Consider the following 18880-nt stretch of genomic DNA (forward strand, 5'->3'; position numbering starts at 1 on the left):
AGGAAGATCAGGTTTTCAAGACTAGTCTGCACAGCCAGTTCAAAGCCAGCCTGGGCTACATGAGACCCTGTCTCATACCCCCAACAAAAGAAAAACAGAAGAATGCAAGACTATAAGGGCAAGTATCCACAACTTGCCTTGAGGAAGAGATTCAGTCTTTGTGGCCTGCTTGGGGAGAAAGGAGAGTGGGTAAAAGGGGGTACAAGTCAGAGACAGGAAGACTGAGTCTAAAAGGCAGAGGCAGGCCCGAGTCCTATCCTAGTCACGCTGGAAATCACCAGGACAGTGGGGGAGGAATGAGTCAGGAGCCGTGGGTGAAAACCAAATATATATTCTATCACAAACCGACGGAACATTCTTCCAGTTAACTAAAGAGTGCTTTTGGAAGCTCCACCCCCAATCTGTGCCCTATGGCTCCCCGAAATCCAGTTCTTCCAACTCAGATGCCCACAGCAGTGTGGCTGCGTCCTTCCTTGGGGAAGGCAATCAGAGGTGGGCGGGCGGGCGGAAGGAGTCCAGTGGTAAATATGTGCCCTGCGCTTGCAGATGGGCAGCAGGACCTGTGCTGCCCGAGCCAGCTGTGCAGCAGGCAGATGTTAAGCTCCACCAAAGACCATGTCTTCATCTGACTTTGAAGCCGCCCTAGGAGGCGGCTCAGATGAAAGTCAGCGTCTCTGCGTCCCCAGCCTGGGAGGCCGAGTTGGAGGGAGGGGTGAATGCTTTCTTGCCTTCAGCGAGAGCTTTAAAATGCTGCAAGAAAAGGGAGAGGAGACAGTGTGGAAAGTGCCAGTTGCTACATTTTAACAAGGATGACCACTTTAAAACTCCTTTAAGCTAAACTGAGCAAGGTGGCACAGGATTGGAATCCTAGCAACTGGGAAGATGAGGCAGGAGGATCACTGTGAGTTCAAAACTAGCCTGGGTTATACCATCACTTCCAGGTCAGCCTTGGCCATAGTGAGACATGTCCCAAAACATGTCCTAAGTCTACTTCCAACTAATGCATTGGTTTATCTTTGAAAGAGACAGCGATGTCCCCATCCCTTCAAAACAATCCCTTATCTGTCTCCTCCCTGCTCGCACTCCTGAGGCCGTGTGCTTCCGTGTGCCTCCTCACTAAGTTCCGTTTAAGCCCCTCCTCTCTTCCCCCCACACCCCAGTCCTCTCTGCTGCTCACATCTTCATGGAACAGGCACTGTGAGCCCAAGGAGAACACAGGCACAGCAGGGCCCTGGACAGCCGGTCTCACCTGGGAGTTCTTGAATTCTGAGTAGAGGGAAAAGAGGAGGTGGAGGGACTGAATCCGGCTCTTGTAGAAAGGAATATCCAGGATAGCTGTAACAGAGAAGAGCTCACAGGGACAGACGCCAACACACTCCAGAACTGGAGGTACTTCTGTTCAGGATGCCACTCCTCTCCCAAATGGGACATGTTACTTTGGGGTTCAATGTGCAGCCCACCGCCACCCTAGAGGGCTGCCAACAGTGCAGCTGGCTTCCAGTGAAGACTGTAAATCAAGATACCACCGTACGGGGATCAGCAAGCCCTTCCAAAGGCCCAGAACACAGCTGCCAGAGACAGGGCTAGGGGCAGGGAGGAGCTTACCACAGATTATGTCGATGTACTCGGCCAGGCTGCAATCGATCTCAACGGTGGGCAGACTCACCTGGCAGCAACACAGGACGGACACAGTCAAAAAAGCCCAACACTTGGGAGACAAAACTCATGGACAGATCTCTACCAGTTCCAGGACTGCCTGGTCTACATAGTAAGTTCCAGGCCATCTGCACCTACACTGTGAAATTGTCAAAAGCAAACAAACAAACAAAAAAAGACTGGAAGCCGGGTGGTGGTGACATAGGACTTTAATCCCAGCACTTGGGAGGCAGAGGCAGGTGGATCTCTCTGAGTTTGAGGCCACCCGGGTTCGCAGAGTGAGTTGCAGGACAGCCAGGGCTACACAGAGAAACCCTGTCTTGAAAAACAAAACATGCTGGGCAGTGGTGGCGCACATCTTTAATCCCAGCACTTGGGAGGCAGAGCCAGGCGGATCTCTGTGAGTTCGAGGCCAGCCTGGGCTATAGAGTGAGATCCAGGAAAAGTACCAAAGCTACACAGAGAAACCCTGTCTTGAAAAAAACAAAAAAAACAAACAAAAAAAAAAAAAGAAAAGAAAAACAAAACACTAAAAATAGAATGTCCATTATATGACTCAGCTCTACCACTCCTGGGCACATGCCCAAAGGTTGCCTACATGTTTATTGCTGATTTATTCACAATAGTCAGGAAATGGATTCAGTCTAGATGTCCATCAACAGATGAATGGAGAGTGAAAATGGGTACCTATACACAACAGAATTTCTTTTAGCCACAAAGAAAGATGAAATGAAATATACAGGAACATGGAAAGACAAATAACAAATGTTCTCTCATAGGCGGCCTCTCATTTTAATTTTTCTAAGTGTGTACTTCTGTAAGAGTGAGTGTTGGAAGAGGCTAGGAAATGAGAAAGGGGCCCTTGAGAAGGAAAAAAGAGGGTGTGAGTGAGTGGGAAGGGTCACAGAATACACATGACAGGAAGGTGGAAAGGAGTTCCCTGGGAGGACAGAGTGATGGAGAGAAGACTCAGGAAAGAACCAACCGCAGGTGAGTGTGCGTGAACACGTCACTATACAGGACCAACTGCAGGTGAGTGTGTGTGAACACGTCAATATGAAAGGACCAACCACAGGTGAGTGTGCGTGAACACATCAATATGAAAGGACCAACTGCAGGTGAGTGTGCGTGAACACGTCAATATGAAAGGACCAACTGCAGGTGAGTGTGCGTGAACACATCAATATGAAAGGACCAACTGTAGGTGAGTGTGCGTGAACACATCACGATACAGGACCAACTGCAGGTGAGTGTGAACACGTCACTATACAGGACCAACTGCAGGTGAGTGTGCGTGAACACGTCACTATACAGGACCAACTGCAGGTGAGTGTGCGTGAACACGTCAATATGAAAGCCGTTAGTTTGTATGCTAGTGAAAAGAATTAAAAGTAAAGAGTTGGTTTGGTGTGGGCTGGTGGCTTACGCCTGTAATCCCAGCCCTCAGGAGGTTGAAGCAGAAATCCCATGGGTTGGAGGCCAACCTTAGATATAGAGTGAGTTCTAATTTAGGATTCACCATGAGACTCTGTCTCTAAAACAAACAAACAAAATGGTTTCCTATTTTTTTTCCTAAATTTTATTTTTCCTAAGTTTTTTTCTCTGTTATAAAAATTAGAGTGTAGGGCAAGAATGTAGCTCACTTGGCAAAGTACTTGTCTAATATGCAGGAAGCTCTTGGTTCAATCCCCAAGAAATAGATGATTGTTAGACAGACAGAAAATGGATGGAAGGATGGATGGATGGATGGATGGATGGATGGATGGACAGACAGACGGACAGACAGACAGGTAAGATTTAAACATCTGGCAATTAAGAATGAGGCATCAGCTTCTGACGTAGACAACACCTCCAGAGAAAGTGGCGCCGACAGTAGTAACGCAGGGGAGACATGTTTATCAGAGCTGGCTGCCGAGGGAATATCCCAGGAGCGTTACTGCAATACACAGGAACTGGAAACTCTCTAAAATGCCCGTCACTACAGATTCAAGAACAGTCTACAATTCATTTATGAAAATGAATAAACAAGACCTAGAGCATGGATGAGTCTCCCATCATGCAGAGAAGAAGAGGGCACAAAAGCAGGTTTAGAGGGCGGGTCCTAGGACTAGCTCAGTGGTGGGGCACTGCCTACCTCGGATGAGGTCCTAGGTTCAACCTCCAGTGCAGGGATGGAAAAGGGGAAGATTTAGAGAAAATACAAAAACAGGACAGTGGTCACTTTGGACGGGGAGAGCAGAGGGGGTTTTTGGAAGGCTGGCAGTGTATGGTTTACTAATCTAATGTGTTGATTACATAGGTGTGATCAGTTGGCAAAACCATCAAGCTTTACAGTATGTATATATTTCTATCATGGGTTCCTGTTCCATTTAGAAGCCAGAGTGCTAACACAGAAGAGAGAAAACCCTGGGCCCTGGATGGATGCCACACTCACTCCTGCTCCTTCCCACTTACCTTTCCCAAGAGCTCTTCAAACTCTGGGGACCACTCCTGCATCAGCATGTCAATGTCAGGCATGGGCCTAGAGTGGAGAAGTAAATATGAAGAGAATCACTGACCAACGGGTCAGCTACCTCTAACCCAGGCACTCAACTTGAGAACCTGGAATGGAAAGCAAATTTACCAGGGTGGAAGTTGAAGCAGCCAGCTAAGTATTGATACAGAGAACGCTCATCTTTGCATCTGCAGTCTGTGCCAGCAGCTGCCAACCTTCCGACTTCTAAGTCAGATGAGGCACAGCGTGATGGACATCTTTTTAAGGACCTCATGCGGAGCTGCTTTACCCCCAGGTTTGGCCTTTTCTCAGGAGCAGAGGGTCACATATGGTGCCAGTCACTATAAACTACAGTGGTGAAGTCATGTCTCTGCCATGTACTGTCATGAGGGGGCAGAAGCAGGAAGAAGACTGAGTTGAAGGCCAGCTAAGACTACACAGCGACCTCTAGTCATCCATCATCACCTGGTGTAGTGCACAGTCGCAGGGGGCTTAGAACGGTGTAACTCAGAGATGCTCTCGATCCAGGTGTCAATGGCTTTGGGGTTCTTTTCTGCATCTTCCAGGCTCTTGACTTTCATATGTTGCTAGAAAAATAAGGAGAACAATGATAGAGATACATTATAATGACACCCATTATTTTGTATAACTGAGTTGTTTTATTTATTTTTTGGGATGTGTGTGTTGGTGTTGTTTTTTTAATAATTGTTTAATTTTATTTATTTTTACTTTATGAACATTAGAGTTTTGACTGCATGTCTGTGTGAGGGTGTTGGGTCCCTTAGAACTGGAGTTACACACAGTTGTGAGCTGCCATGTGGCTGGGAACTGAACCTGGGTTCTTTGGAAGAGCAGTTGGTTGGTGCTCTTAACCTCGGAGCCATCTCTCCAGCCCCAGGGTGGTATTGTTTTATGTCAACTTGTCACAAGCTGAAGTCATCTGAGAAGAGGGAGCAGCAGTTGAGGAATTGCCTCCATTAATTTGGCCTGCGGGTAAGTGTGGGGGGGCGCATTTTCTCTGTTGATGATTGATGTGGAAGGACCCAGCCCCTAAGCAGGCAGTCTTGGGTGTATAAGAAAGCAGGCTGAGCACTGGGCGGTGGTACATGCTTTTAATCCCAGCACTGGGGAGGCAGAGACAGGCAGATCTCTGTGAGTTCGAGGCCAGCCTGGGCTACCAAGTGAGTCCCAGGACAGGCACCAAAACTACACAGAGAAACCCTGTCTTGAAAAACAAAAAGAAAAAAACCCAGGCTGGTCTGAAGCCACACCTCCTTTCAACAGGCAATGGTCAGTGCAGCCTCTGACCTAATCCCCTGCTTTCACGCTGGGCCCTGCTCTGGACCAGCAGCTTACCGTGATGTTGTGCTGCTTGGAATTCTCTGTTAACCAGAGTGAGAGCACAGTAGGATCCGACTGCTTTGTAGATGGCTCATCTAACACCAAGAGGCCAAGGTGGTCAGGCTTCCCGTCAGGACGTGGCACCTGGTTCAGAGAAAGGTTAGGAGCACTGAGGGGAAATGGGAGATTCACAGCAGAGCCATGGTTTCTGTTTCCCATAAACTGCTGAAATTATTATTTCCAGCAGTGAATTTCCAGTAGTGTGTCAACAGTAAAAAGCATGCCCCTCTATTATACTAGACTGAGTCCTATCTAGAAGGAACCCACATGATGTATGGAGCATAAATATGGGGCTAAATTCATGGTTAATTAGGGAACAAATACATAATAATGCATCACATAACCCAGTGAGTGGAATCTGAGGAGACAGCAAGGCTAAGAACTCCAATGCAGGGCTGGAGAGATGGCTCAGAGGTTAAGAGCACCAACTGTTCTTCCAGAGGCCCTGAGTTCAATTCCCAGCACCCACATAGTGGCTCACGACCATCTATAATGAGATCTGGTGCCCTCTTCTGTATATATAATAAATCTTAAAAAAAAAAGAACTCAATGCAACACCAGGCAGTGGTGGTGCACTACAGACCTTTAATCCCAGCACTTGGGAGGCAGAGACAGGTGGATCTCTGCGAGTTTGAGGACAGCCTGGTCTAAAGAGTGAGTTCTAAGACAGCCACCATGGCTATGCAAAGAAACCCTGTCTTGAAAAACGAAACAAAACAAACGAACAAAAGCACTTTAATGCAATGAAGACTATTAAGGCAGCCAACTGTCATCAGAGAAATTAGAGGAACTATTAGAACAGATGAGCTGGAGCAAACCCCAGGAGAATCATTTTTAGGATGCACCATCTGTACCTTTAAAAATGCATCAATATCCCCAACAGCTGGAATAAAATCAGGAATGAATGGTTTCAGTTTATGGTCCAGATCAATCAGCTGAGGTGTGTACCTACAAGAGACAGTTGAGGGAAGGTGGAAGCAGTCAGAATTGTCAGAAATGTCTGGGCCAAAAAGCATCAGAAGCACTTAGTGTTGCTTTGAACTAGGGAGTGGAATGGCTCAGGCAAGGCAGGCCAGGTCGGGTGCAGCAGATGCTCGAATGCTTACCGGCTGATGTACTCAAAGAGCTCCTTGATCTCAGCTGAGACCGGCAGATGCTCATAGTCTGCAGGATCGTAGGCCCTGGGGAGGGAGACACAGGCAGGTCAAAGCCACCCTCGAGGAGCACAGGTGGCAGGGCCCTGGCCATGTGATCTGCACCATAGAGATGTGAGCCTGAACTGACCACCTGCCCCTGCCTACTTTCCTGGTGGCTTACAAAGAAACTTTGACATTGATGATAATTACCTCTCAATGATCTCTAACTAAGGAAAAAGCTTCAGAAAACCCATGTGATTTTTTAAAATTTTATTTATGTACTTTTTCTTAGGTATAAGTGCTCTGTCTGCATGTATGCCTACATGCCAGAAGAGGGCATCGGATCCCATTATAGATGGTTGTGAACCACCATGTGGGTGCTGGGAATAGAACTCAGGGTCTCTGGAAGAGCAGCCAGGGCTCTTAACCACTGAGCCATCTCTCTAGCTCCTATTATTATTATTATTATTATTATTATTATTATTATTATTATTATTAATGTGTATGGGTGTTTGCCAAGTATGTCTGTGCATCACGTTTATACTTTATGCCCAAGGAGGCCAGATTGTGTCAGATCCCTTGAGATTGGAGTTACAGACAGCTGTGAGCTTCCCTGTGAATTCTGGGAACTGAATCCAGGTCCTCTGTAAGAGCATCCAGTACTCTTCACCACTGAGCCATCTCTCTAGGCCCCACAACATGACTTTTAAAAATCTTTGAGTATTCGTGTGTTTGCATGCATGTGTGGTGAATGTGATGCATGCACAAATGTGCAGGCGCACATGCCAGGGAATGCACATGGAGGTGAGAGAGGGCTATGGTGTGTAAGTGAACAGATGTGTGCATGAAGGTCAGAGACAACTGGAGGGAGTTGGTTCTCTCCTTCCACATGGGTCCCAAGGACTGAACTCAGGTCTTCAGGCTTGGTGGCAGGTGCCTTTCCCCTCTGAGCCAGCTGACCCAACCCTTGGGTCTTCTGAGATAGGGCCTTGTTGTATATGCAGCTCAAGATGGTGACAGGCCTGCCATACTCCTGTTTCAGCCTCCTGAGTGTTGGGATTACAGGTCTTTGCCACCATGTCCAACTTACTAAATATATTTTATACCTTTTTTGAAAAGATTTATTTTTTATATAGATATGCTAGTGCATGTGCATGCACATGCATGTACACTGAAAAGGCCAGAAGAGGGCACTGGATCCCCTGGAACTGGAGTAACAGGTGAATTTGAGCCAGCCAACATAGGTTCTGGGAACCAAACTTGGGTCCTCTGGAAGAACAGGAGGCACTCTTAAGCACAGAGCCACCACACTTGGCTGCAACATATACTTTCAACAAGTAAACAAAATTTTGATTGGTTATTTTACCATTTAGTTCACTGGTAATTTTATATACATAACTTCTTAATTTTATGTTATACTTAATCTGTTTATTTTTTATTTTTTTTTTTTTGTTTTGTTTTTTGGTTTTTTGAGACAGGGTTTCCCTGTGTAGCTTTGTGCTTTTCCTGGAACTCGCTTTGGAGACCAGGTTGGCCTCGAACTCACAGAGATCCACCTGCCTCTGCCTCCTGAGTGCTGGGATTAAAGGCGTGCGCCACCACTGCCCGGCTAATCTGTTTATTTTAAGATGAAGCCTTGCTATGTTGCCCAAGTTGGCCTTAAACTACTGGGTTCAAGAGATCCTCTTATCTCAGCCTTCCAAGTAGCTGAGACTTTGGGTATGTGCCATTACACTTGGCTAGTAATTGTATTTTATATGTTTGTTTTGCAGTTCTGGGGATTGAACCCATGGCCTCACATACAGAGGCAAATACATGACCACTGAGCTGTATCTATATCCCCAGTGTAGATGTTGATTATAACTTACAGGAGTGAATCATGACTCCCTGTGACAACGGGGCTGCAACAGAGTCAAATGTTGTTGTTATTGTTGTTGTTGACTTAGCACCACCCGAGAACCTTGCCTCTTCTCTCCTGTCCCGAAGGATCTCAGCCTACAGTGGAAACGCTTATGTGCATGTAGTTTGCCCCCTAGACAGACAGGCTTTGGTATATGCACAAGTGCACTTCTTCCCCAAACTGGGGGCTCCTGGAAGGCAGAGGCCATGCTTTCAGTTAACCCCGTGTATTTGCTGAGCCCACACGTTTCAGATAGTTTGGGTGACATCACAGGAGCAGATCAGGCAGTGGAGCCAGAAAGAAATGACAACTCACCATGCCAGGCTCCTGAGACATGAGAAAACCCTAAGCAGACGATATCAAAAGATGCTGCAGTCTATTCCCAGATAAGCTCTTCTAACTGCCACCTGAACAAAATCCCCCTTGGCGCAGGGTCCTTCCTACCCTTCCAGAGGCGCTCCGTGCTCCTCATCATCATCGTCGTCATCAGAATCAGTCTCGGATGAGTCATCATCGTCGTCATCATCGTTTTCACTGAAGCCCCGCTGAGGCGTCAACTGTGAGGGCTTCTTCTTCTCCTGGGCAGGGCGGGCGGCAGGGGAGGAACAGTTACAGAAAGAGAACTTCATTCCCATGCCTGACTGCACTGTTCTCATAGTGCCCACAGACCTCTGCCACCTGGCCACTAGAAAGAAAGATGGCACCATCCCCAGGGGCCTGAGAACCTTTTCTTGCTAAGTAGAACCGCACATTCTCCAACCATGGTTTTCTACTAGAAACAGGGTACAAATTCTACTCAACTTATAGTTAGGAACCTGTTACTTGATCTTGGAAGCTATGCATCAACTTTACTCAGAAGCCTCACGCCCTAAATTTAGAAAAAGGTAATAGGGCTTTTACTCTTTTGGGGGCCCACCACCCAGCTCCCAAATAAATCACACACAGAGACTTATTCTTACTTGTAAATGTCCAGCCTTAGTTTAGCTTGTTGCTAGCCAGTTTTCCTTAACTTAAATTATCCCATCTAGCTTTTGCCTCTGGGCTTTTCCTGTTCTCTGACTCCTGTAAATCTTATTCCATGGCTTGCTGTGTAGCTGGGTGGCTGGCCCTTGGAGTCTTCCTTCTTCTCCAGTTGCTGCTGCTTCTCCCCTCCCACATTTCTTCTCTATATATTCTCTCTGCCTGCCAGCCCTGCCTATCCTTTCTCCTGCCTCGACATTGGCTGTTCAGATCTTTATTAGACCATCAGGGGTTTTAGACAGGCACTGTAACACAGCTTCACAGAGTTAAACAAATGCACCATAAACAAAAGTAAATAGACCTTAAAATAATATTCTACAACAGGGCACCTGCACTCACATTCACATACCCACACTCCTCCTTCGCGCGCGCGCGCGCACACACACACACACACACACACACACTTATACATAATTAAGGGTAAAACAAATCATATAGAGTGGAAGAAAAAGCTCAGTGGCCAAGAGCACATACTGCTCTTGCAGAGGACCAGAATTTAGCTCCTGACACCTACAAAAGGCAGCTTACAACCTCCCCTCCTGTAACACCAGCTCAAGGGGATCTGATCTCTTCTGGCCTCCATGGGTACCTGCACTCACATGCACAGACACACAAACATAATTTAAAAATAAAATAAACGTTGGAAAAGGGTGACAACTTGAGGAGTTTAGGGAGTAGGGAAAGAAGAAGTGGGGCAGAGAAACTTTATAGGTGTATGGAACTCATAAAGATCATAGAGAAACCTAGCATCTAATTTGTAAGAATGCTCAGAGTAAGGGCTGGAAACTATCATGAGAATAAGTGGATACTCAACCCTGAGCCTGGATTCACACAAGCAGCTCTGGACAGTAGGGGATTCCTATTTCTGCTCAGTGGTTTCTCTACAGTACCTTTCCCTGTGAGGTAAGTGACTATGTACTCTGGTTCAGGATGAGGGCTCCTTTGTCCTTGGCATTACAGCCTAAGTTTTTTTGAGGTTTTTTTTTTTTTTTGTCATTGTCATTGTTGCTGGGTTTTTTGTTTTTGTTTTTTTCCAGACAGGGTTTTATTGTGTAGCCCTGGCTGTCTGTCCTGGAACTCACTCTGGAGATCCGCTAGCCTCTGTCTCCTGAGTGCTACGATCAAAGGCGGCACCACCACCACCCGGCACCAGCCTACATCTTTGAGCTGGCTGGCTATGCCCCATCCTATGCTCTCAGGTCCTTGAGAGAGGGTCAAGTGGTATCTGCACTTGCAGAGACAGTTGGGACAGGGTCCTTATCTTTGTCTCTGTGGCCTGTAGCCTGTAGCATGCTTTCCCTTGGGACCTGACAGATGGTCAACTAGCCTCCTTTAAAAGTAGCTTTTAGGGTCTGGGGAGATAGCTCAGGGGTTAAGAGCATTGTTAAGGATCTGGATTCAGTTCCCAACACCCACATGGCAGCTCACAACCATCTATAATCCCAGTTTCAGGGATCCAATGTCCTCTTCTAGCCTCCATGGGCACAAGGTACACATGGTGCATGAAAATATATGCATAGAAATATATGCAGGAAGGTAGGCGGTGGTAGCAAATGCCTTTAATCCAGCACTTACTTGGGAGGCAGAGGTAGGCAGATCTCTGTGAGTTCAAGGCCAGCCTGGTCTACAGAATGAGTTCCAGAACAGCCAGGGCTACACAGAGAAATCCTCTCAACAAAAACAAAAAACAAAAAAATTGACTGTCTGTTTTAGAAATTGTTCAAAAATAGATGGCTTCTTCTAGTTATAGGTGTGTACTAAATTGGAACTGACTACCGTCCACTGCATGAAGCCTCAAAGAATGTAGTGTGGCTCCACCAACTGTGGAGACCAGCTAGGAAAAGGGCTTACTTTTCTCTGACTGTTCTTCAAAGTCATGCTTTGGGAACTTCCTGACACAATGTCAGATGCTTTCTACAGACAAATGACTAGGAGACTATCTTGTGTATGATAAAATGATGCACTAGTCACAGAGTGAGACCTTAAAAACCTTACTTCCTAATGTTTTAATGTAGTCAATTTGTATCATTTCAGCTTCTTGCATTACTATAAATACTCCTCATATAAATTTCCAAAGTTTTTGTTGTTTGTTTTTTCCTTTTTAATTCTATGTGTATAGGTGTTTTGCTTACATGTATGTCTGTGCACAACATGAGTGTTTGGTGCCCATGGAGGACAGAAGAGGATGTTTCATTCTCCTGGGACTGGAATACAGACAGTTGTGAGCAGCCATGCAGGTGCTGGGAATTGAACCTGGGTCCTCTGGAAGAGCAGCCAGTGCTCGTAACTACTGAGCCATCTCTCCAGCCCATTTCTTTGTTTTATGGTGCTGGGGATTAAAGCCAGGGCCTTAGGAATGCTAGGAAAGTACCAATCTCCAGTCATCAATGCCCCTATTTAAAGGACAATAAAAATGTGAGGAGTTTTGTTGTTTATTAGACAGGGTTTTTCTGTAATCCAGTCTGTGCTGGAACTCATTACAGAGTCCAGGCTGACCTTAAATTCTTCATCCTCCTGCCTCAGCCTCCCAAGTTTTGGGATTATAGACATGTGCCACAATAACCAAGGACAAATAAGACATGAGCAATGGGCCAGGAGTGGAGGCCGAGCATAAAACGGTGCCATGCATGGCACAGGCACCACTCCTAACTGGCTAGACTATGGCGTTCCCAGCCTTTCTCAAAACAAGTGACTGCTCACAGGATAATAGCTGAGGGACATCTGTGTCTTCTTAAGACATCGATGTTTCATAAAATGTGGGCATCACCACAAGTGCTGGAAATAAAATCATCCCTGGGCCAATAATTCCAAACTTGCTTAGCATACCAATTGCCTACGCTGCTTATTCAGCACTGCTTATTCAGGAGGAAGAGACAGGTGGATCTGAGTTAGAAGCCAGCCTGCTCTCAAAAGCAAGTTCCAGACCAGCTAGGGCTTCACAGAGAAATCCTGTCTCCAAAAAATAAAACAAAACAAAATTTATACACACACACACACACAAGTTCTTAGGTAGTACCTTTGAGATTCTGGGAGGGAACTAGGAATCTATACTTTTATGTGTCACTATTTTATTGTGTATGTATCTGGTACCCAAAGGGGCCAGAAGAGAACAGAGATTCCCTGGAACGGGAGTTACATAAGGTTGTGAGCTGCCATCTGGGGGCTGGGAACTTTCCTCCAGAAGAGCAACCAGTGCTCTTAACCGCCGAGACATCTCTAGCCAAACAATGAATACATTTATACACACACACACACACACACACACACACACACACACACACACACTTTTGATAGGGTTTCTCTGTGTAGCCCTGGCTGTCCTGAAACTCTCTGTAGATCAGGCTGCCTCAAACTCACAGAGATTTGCCTACCTTAGCCTTCCAGTGCTGGGATTAAAGGCGTGCACCACCACTGCCTAGCTGGAATCTGTATTTTTAAGAGCAAGTATCCTAGTCAATTTTTATAATTAATAAACTCTGAAACACTGTCGATTTTAGATGAAGCTCCTCACTAAAAGCCAGCTACAGGGGATGGAGAGATGGCTCAGTGGTTAAGTACAGTGACTGCTCTTCCAGAGGACATGAGTTCAATTCCTAGCACCCACATGGCAGCTCATAACTGTCTGTTACTCCAGTTCCAGGGTTTCTGACATCATCACACAGACATACATGCAGGCAAAACATCAATGCACATTTCAAAAAAAAAAAAAAAAAGCCAGCCGTGATGACAGTCTTGAGTCGGGGATGGTCTCATCAGTAAATGTGAAGCCACGAGAGGTGAGTGCTCAGGAAATGCTTCCTGCTGACTCGGGTCCCCTCACACCCACCCCCAGAGCCCTGAGGAAGCTGTGGGCTGTACTGCACCTTGTTTTCTTCTTCGTACTCATCACTGCTGTTGTCGGCCATAGTCTTGTTAGGGAGGCCAGCAGAAAGAGGGGGGCCTTAGAGGAAGAGTTTCCCAGTTAGTGAAAAATCATCGTGAAAACAAACAAAACCAAAAAGTTCACTTCAAAACTTCTTTAATTGATCATTTTATTTATTGTTGGTTCTTTTTTTCTTATTTCTTTTCTTTTTCTTTTTTCCCCCCAAGACAAGGTTTCTCTGTGTATCCCTGGCTGTCCTAGAACTCACTTTATAGACCAGGCTGGTCTCAAACTCAGAAATCCACCTGCCTCTGCCTCCTGAGTTCTGGGATTAAAAGACATAAGCCACCATGCCCAGCCTAAAGTGACAATATTTGATGTAACAAAGTTTATAGGAACATGAAGGGAGCCAATGAGATAGCTCAGATGGGGGAAAACCCCATGCATAGCCTTTTAAACCTGAAGACCTGAGTTCCATCCCCAGCACTCACAGTGAAAGAAGAGAAAGGACTTCTGGAAGTTGTCCTCTGGCGCGCGCACACAAATAAAAACAAGCCAGGTGTGATGGCATGTTTTAGCCCCAGGTCCAAGGAGGCAGAGGCAGGTGGATCTGTGAGCTCATGGCCAGCTTGATCTACATAGTGAGTTCCAGGCCAGCCATGGCTACATGGTGAGACCCTGTCTCAAAAATAAAATAAAATAAAACAAAACTTGGGAGGAAAGACAGGATACTGAATTCTAGTCATAGCTCTGTTAATTCAAGACATTACTATAAACATTCCTTTGCTTACGCACTGGGCTAGATGTTAATACTAACTGATAACCGGCAATTATATGACTAGAAACTGAACTGTACCAGGGTAAACTGAGGTATGTGATTAACAAAGTGAAAGAGTGTTGGGTTAATAGAAGCATGGGTCTGAGGGCAACTCTATCACTTGCACAAAATGACTTACCCTCTCTGAGTGTCAGTATTGTCTAAATGGGGTCAGTGACAGGATCGAGTGAAAAGCCTATCTGGTAGAGAGTGACCTAGAGCCTGGCAAATAGCAGCTAGTTGTGAATCTGAATTTGAATCAGGGCATATGAGCAGTAAGAGAATCTGTAAAAATAACAGCATATTCTGAAATTGAAAGTATAACCAGATGTCAGACTAACCAGCATGAAAACATATTAGATGAACCCTAAGTCAAACACATGCAAATCAACATTTTTGACTTATTAAATTACCCAGCTGCAAAAAAGTCCACAGCTAGCAAGAGCATGAATTTGCTCAAGTCACTGGATGTGGTAGCTTACAGCACTTGAAGATTAAGGCAAGAAGGGTACCTCAAATTCAGGGCCAGCCTGAGATACATAGTGAGTACTAGTTTAGCCTAGGCACCACTGAATACAACCCTATTTTGAAATAAACACATAACAACCAAACATGACGGAGTAAAAACCCTAGTGGCTAAGTAATACTCAACATGTTCACTTCCACAGTACATATACTAAAATTTGGAATGATGCAGAGATTCCCACAGCCCCTGTGCAAGGATCACATGGAAACCCATGAAGCATTCCGTAATTTTGGAAAATAAAGTATATATATACTCAAAAGTACTGAAAACAAGAATTCAGACAAACAATTGTACAGCACCACATATATCAACCTTGTTCACAATAGCCACAAGTGAACAACACAACTGTCTGTCAGGAGATGAAGGTATTTAAAAATGTTGTATATTGGGGTTGGAGGGATGGCTCAGAGGTTAAGAGCGCTGACTGCTCTTCCAGAGGTCCTGAGTTCAATTCCCAGCAACCACATGGTGGCTCACAACCATCTGTAATCTGGTGCCCTCTCTGGCATGCAGGCAGAATACTGTATACATAATAAATAAATCTCTTTAAAAAAAGTTATATATCCACACAATAGACTCTATTAATAGAATATTATTCAGCCATAAAATTGAATATAATTATGATACATGCTATAGCATAAACAAACCTTGAAGCATGTATACATGACAAGAGCCAGCCACAAAAGGACACGATGATTTACCTATGAAGTACCCCTAATAGGTCAACTCACAGGGGCAAAGTAGTGGTTAGCAGAGAGAAAGGAGTCAAGAGATCTGTTTGTTTGTTTGTTTGTCTGTTTGTTTGTTTGTTTCTCAGGCAGGGTCTCACTATGTAGCTCTGGCTAGCCTGGAATTCACTATGTGAGGCCAGATCAGGCTGGCCTCCCCAGTACTGGACTAAAGGCACATACCCCCATGCCTGGCAGCAGTCACTGTTTAACCATGAGGGATTTCTAGAAATGTAGCTGTGGGGTTTTGAATGAGAGCAGCTCCCAGAGGCTCATGTTTCAACGCTTGATTAGCAGCTGGTGGAGCTGTTTGGGAAGGATCAGGAAGCGTGGTCTGCTTGGAGGGGTGTCACTGGAGATGAGCTTTGAGATTTCAAAAATCCATGCCATTCCTAGTTAGCCACCTCACGGTTCTGTCTAAAGATGTAAGCTCTCAGCTGTTCCTACGGCCATGATTTCACTCAGTAATCATGAAATCCCCTGAAACTGTAAGCCTCAAATAAATTCTTTCTTCTTTAAGTTGCCTTGGCCATGGTGTCTTATCACAGCGACAGAAAAGTAACTAAGGCAGTGGTGACAGTTACCAGACAATGTAAATGTACATAAAGCCATTTAACTTTAAATGCCATTTAAAGGGGCTAAAATAGTATTCTATACCATGTATATGTTACTATAATAAACACTGAGTTGGCAATCACAATCAGTTTTTTATTTATTTATTTTTATTTTTATGTGCATTGGTGTTTTGCCTACATATGGATGTCTGTGTGAGGGTGTCAGACCCTCCGGAACTGGAGTTACAGACAGTTGTGAGCTGCCAAGTGGGTGCTGGGAATTGAACCTGGGTCCTCTGGAAGAGCAGCCAGCCCTCTGAACCTCTGAGCCATCTCTCCAGCCCCTCAGTTTTTGTTTATTGTGGTAAAATATACATGGGTGTGATCCCCAACTCAGGACCCGAATCTGAGCAAGCCCTGATGATGCTGTAACCACAGCCTGTCTTGTATTTGTGTCATGTCTCTATTTATGCCACAGTCCAAACCATTCCCAGCTCCACCCAGCCACTACCACAGCACTTCTACCTGCTGCCTCTTTGTCATCTGTGAACCCTCCGATAAACTCTACACGTAACAGCAACACCGCCTCTGAAATTCTGCATTCTGCTTGTTATGCCTCTTCCTCCTTTCTGATCATACCCCTCTCATCATACAGTGCTCTTTTCTCTTGAGTCTTCCCTGGCCACAAATCGATCTCACCCATCACCATTACGTTTCATAGCAGTAAACAATTTGCCTACATCAATGCATACATGACATTTGTAATGATGACTTTATACACTGGCCATCTGTCTTCTACCATTACAAGCATCAGGATACAGACGTGTCTTTTGTTTGCCACTGTATTACCCAGTGCTAACATGGCACATAGCAAGCATTCAAAATGTTAGGTGAGCTGGGTGTGGTGGCGCACGCCTTTATTCTCAGCAATGGGGAGGCAGAGGCAGGCAGATCTCTGAGCTGGAGGCCAGCCTGGTCTAGAGTGAGTTGCAGGGCAGCCGGGGAAACCTTGTCTTGAGGGGAAAAAAACAAAACAAAACCAAACAAACAAAAAACCGTCTAAAATAACCACATATGAAAAAAGGTAAGTGAATAAATGAATAGCGTCAAGTCCTCTGCCAAAACTCTGCTGCAATAACGGTTGGAGTGGCAGGTTAAGGGCAGGTTATGACTCATCTTAATGAATTAAAGAGAAAAACACAGCAGTGAACCCTGCTGGAGATGGCTCAATGATTAAGAGCACTGGCTAATCTTCCAGAGGACCCAGGGTTCAATTCCCAGCACTCACAGGGAAGCTCACAACCATTTGCAACTCCAGTTCAAGGGGATCCAACGCCCTCTCCTGGCCTCTGAGGGCACCAGGCACGCAGACACACATGGAGGCAAAAAGAAAAACAAGACAACACTCATACACATAAAATGTTTAAAGATAATAACTAAAAAACAACAAAGCACAGCGAACCGGTGGCAGAATCTCTACAGCGCAGTAACATGAAGCACACAGTGATAGCGGATGGGTTTGCAGTCGAAGACTCTGCAATCTGATGAACGGATTGCTCCCTCCACTAGTGAGAAAACTGCGGCAAGTGCTCGGCTCGTGAAGTTAACCACCTAGGAGCTTACTGAACTCAATCTGTGCTAGCGTTTTGAAAACCACCTCCCTTCTTGTCTCTTTCTTCTTCTATTACCTTGATGTCCTGGGGCTGGAGGGCTAACACTGGCAACCTCTTCGGAGTCGTTAATCTCTAGACGCTCATCGTAAGTCTGGTTCTCAACGATTTTGGTCTAGGCAAAAGGAGGTCCGTTACATAGCTCCTACCACGGGATATACACTGAAGAAGACTCCGGGCAGAGACACACTCACTCCCACCCAAACCTTCCCCTGACCCCAGAGCAAGCGGCCAGCCTGCTTCAACGCTTATTTAGCTAGCACTGGCTGAGCGCCGAGAGAACTGCGGAGGAAAAAGACATCCAACCTTTTCCAGCAGTAAACAAAAGCTAATATAAGATCCGCTCAAGGGAAGCACGGCATGCATAGGTAGACTGCGATCGTCTCGGGTTTGGTCAGTTTTCCCACAGCTGTTGAGGCTTCTGGTGTGTGTGTGTGTGTGTGGTGGTGGTGGGGGGGGGGAGATGTTGGGGAGGGAGTAGAGGGACCGTACGGGACTACAGGGGTTTTCGAGTCTAGACAGAGTTCAGCCTGTGGGTCACCTCTAAGCCGAGAAGGGAAAGATGGTCCTGAGAGAAGGCCGACTCCAGTCTCAGCCCCATCCACTAATCCCCAAAGCATCACCTCTACCCTTCCGGAAACCCGTTTTGAAGACAGGATCCCATTGGTTTCCTGGAGAGCCAAGGATCCAGAGTAGTCGGCTGGGCGCGGAGAGCGAAGAACGCGGTGGGTAGTGTCCGGGCGTGAGCACCGATTGATTACCTGTAGCCCCTCTGGATCCGTTTCCTCTGTTTGGAAAGAACCCCAGCCTAGGACTGGGGTCTCACTCTCAGGCCCGGCCACTTCAGGGATCCCTAAGAGCAGTAAGCCGTCTGTTGTCAGTCGCTAGGCAAAAGGATAAATAAATTAAAAAAAAAAAAAAAAAAAAAATAGAGCGAGAGCGAGGAGGAATAATCGCGAGACCTACCGCACCGCCCGCCCACCCGCGCCCCACCCCCTCCGGGTGATGGCGGAAGTAGGGACGCGGTGCTGGGATAGAGCGGCCCGGCGCTCTAGGGGGCCAAGCAGCCGGCTTGTCCATGGTTTCCGCAACTGAGTCGGTTGTGACATCTAGTGG

General features: G+C 46.1%; 1 protein-coding gene and 1 non-coding gene across 4 annotated transcripts; one reads left to right on the forward strand and one right to left on the reverse strand.

Moving 5' to 3' along the window:
• Positions 1–314: 314 nt before the first annotated feature.
• Ift46 (intraflagellar transport 46) lies at positions 315–18685 on the reverse strand. 3 transcript variants are annotated; one of them, XM_028866403.2, is made up of 12 exons: positions 18526–18684; positions 17783–17879; positions 13471–13547; positions 9032–9165; positions 6658–6732; positions 6406–6499; positions 5507–5635; positions 4616–4737; positions 4111–4177; positions 1606–1666; positions 1250–1335; positions 315–750 (listed from the first exon to the last, which is right to left on the reverse strand). In XM_028866403.2, exons 3-12 carry the CDS (start codon positions 13510–13512, stop codon positions 655–657), a joined length of 906 nt encoding a protein of 301 aa, XP_028722236.1. In that variant the 5' UTR covers positions 13513–13547; positions 17783–17879; positions 18526–18684; the 3' UTR covers positions 315–654. The 3 variants fall into 3 exon arrangements, with proteins under 3 accessions (XP_028722236.1, XP_028722237.1, XP_037063454.1); XM_028866404.2 differs by lacking the exon at positions 18526–18684 and adding an exon at positions 18388–18492; XM_037207559.1 differs by lacking the exon at positions 17783–17879 and having other exon boundaries at positions 18526–18685.
• On the forward strand, positions 14941–15043 carry LOC114691302. The gene has a single exon (XR_003734189.1). It is a non-coding gene; the product is annotated as a U6 spliceosomal RNA (small nuclear RNA).
• Positions 18686–18880: the final 195 nt, after the last annotated feature.

This window comes from Peromyscus leucopus, chromosome 7, assembly GCF_004664715.2.
Source record: "Peromyscus leucopus breed LL Stock chromosome 7, UCI_PerLeu_2.1, whole genome shotgun sequence".
Classification (NCBI taxonomy): Eukaryota; Metazoa; Chordata; class Mammalia; order Rodentia; family Cricetidae; genus Peromyscus; species Peromyscus leucopus.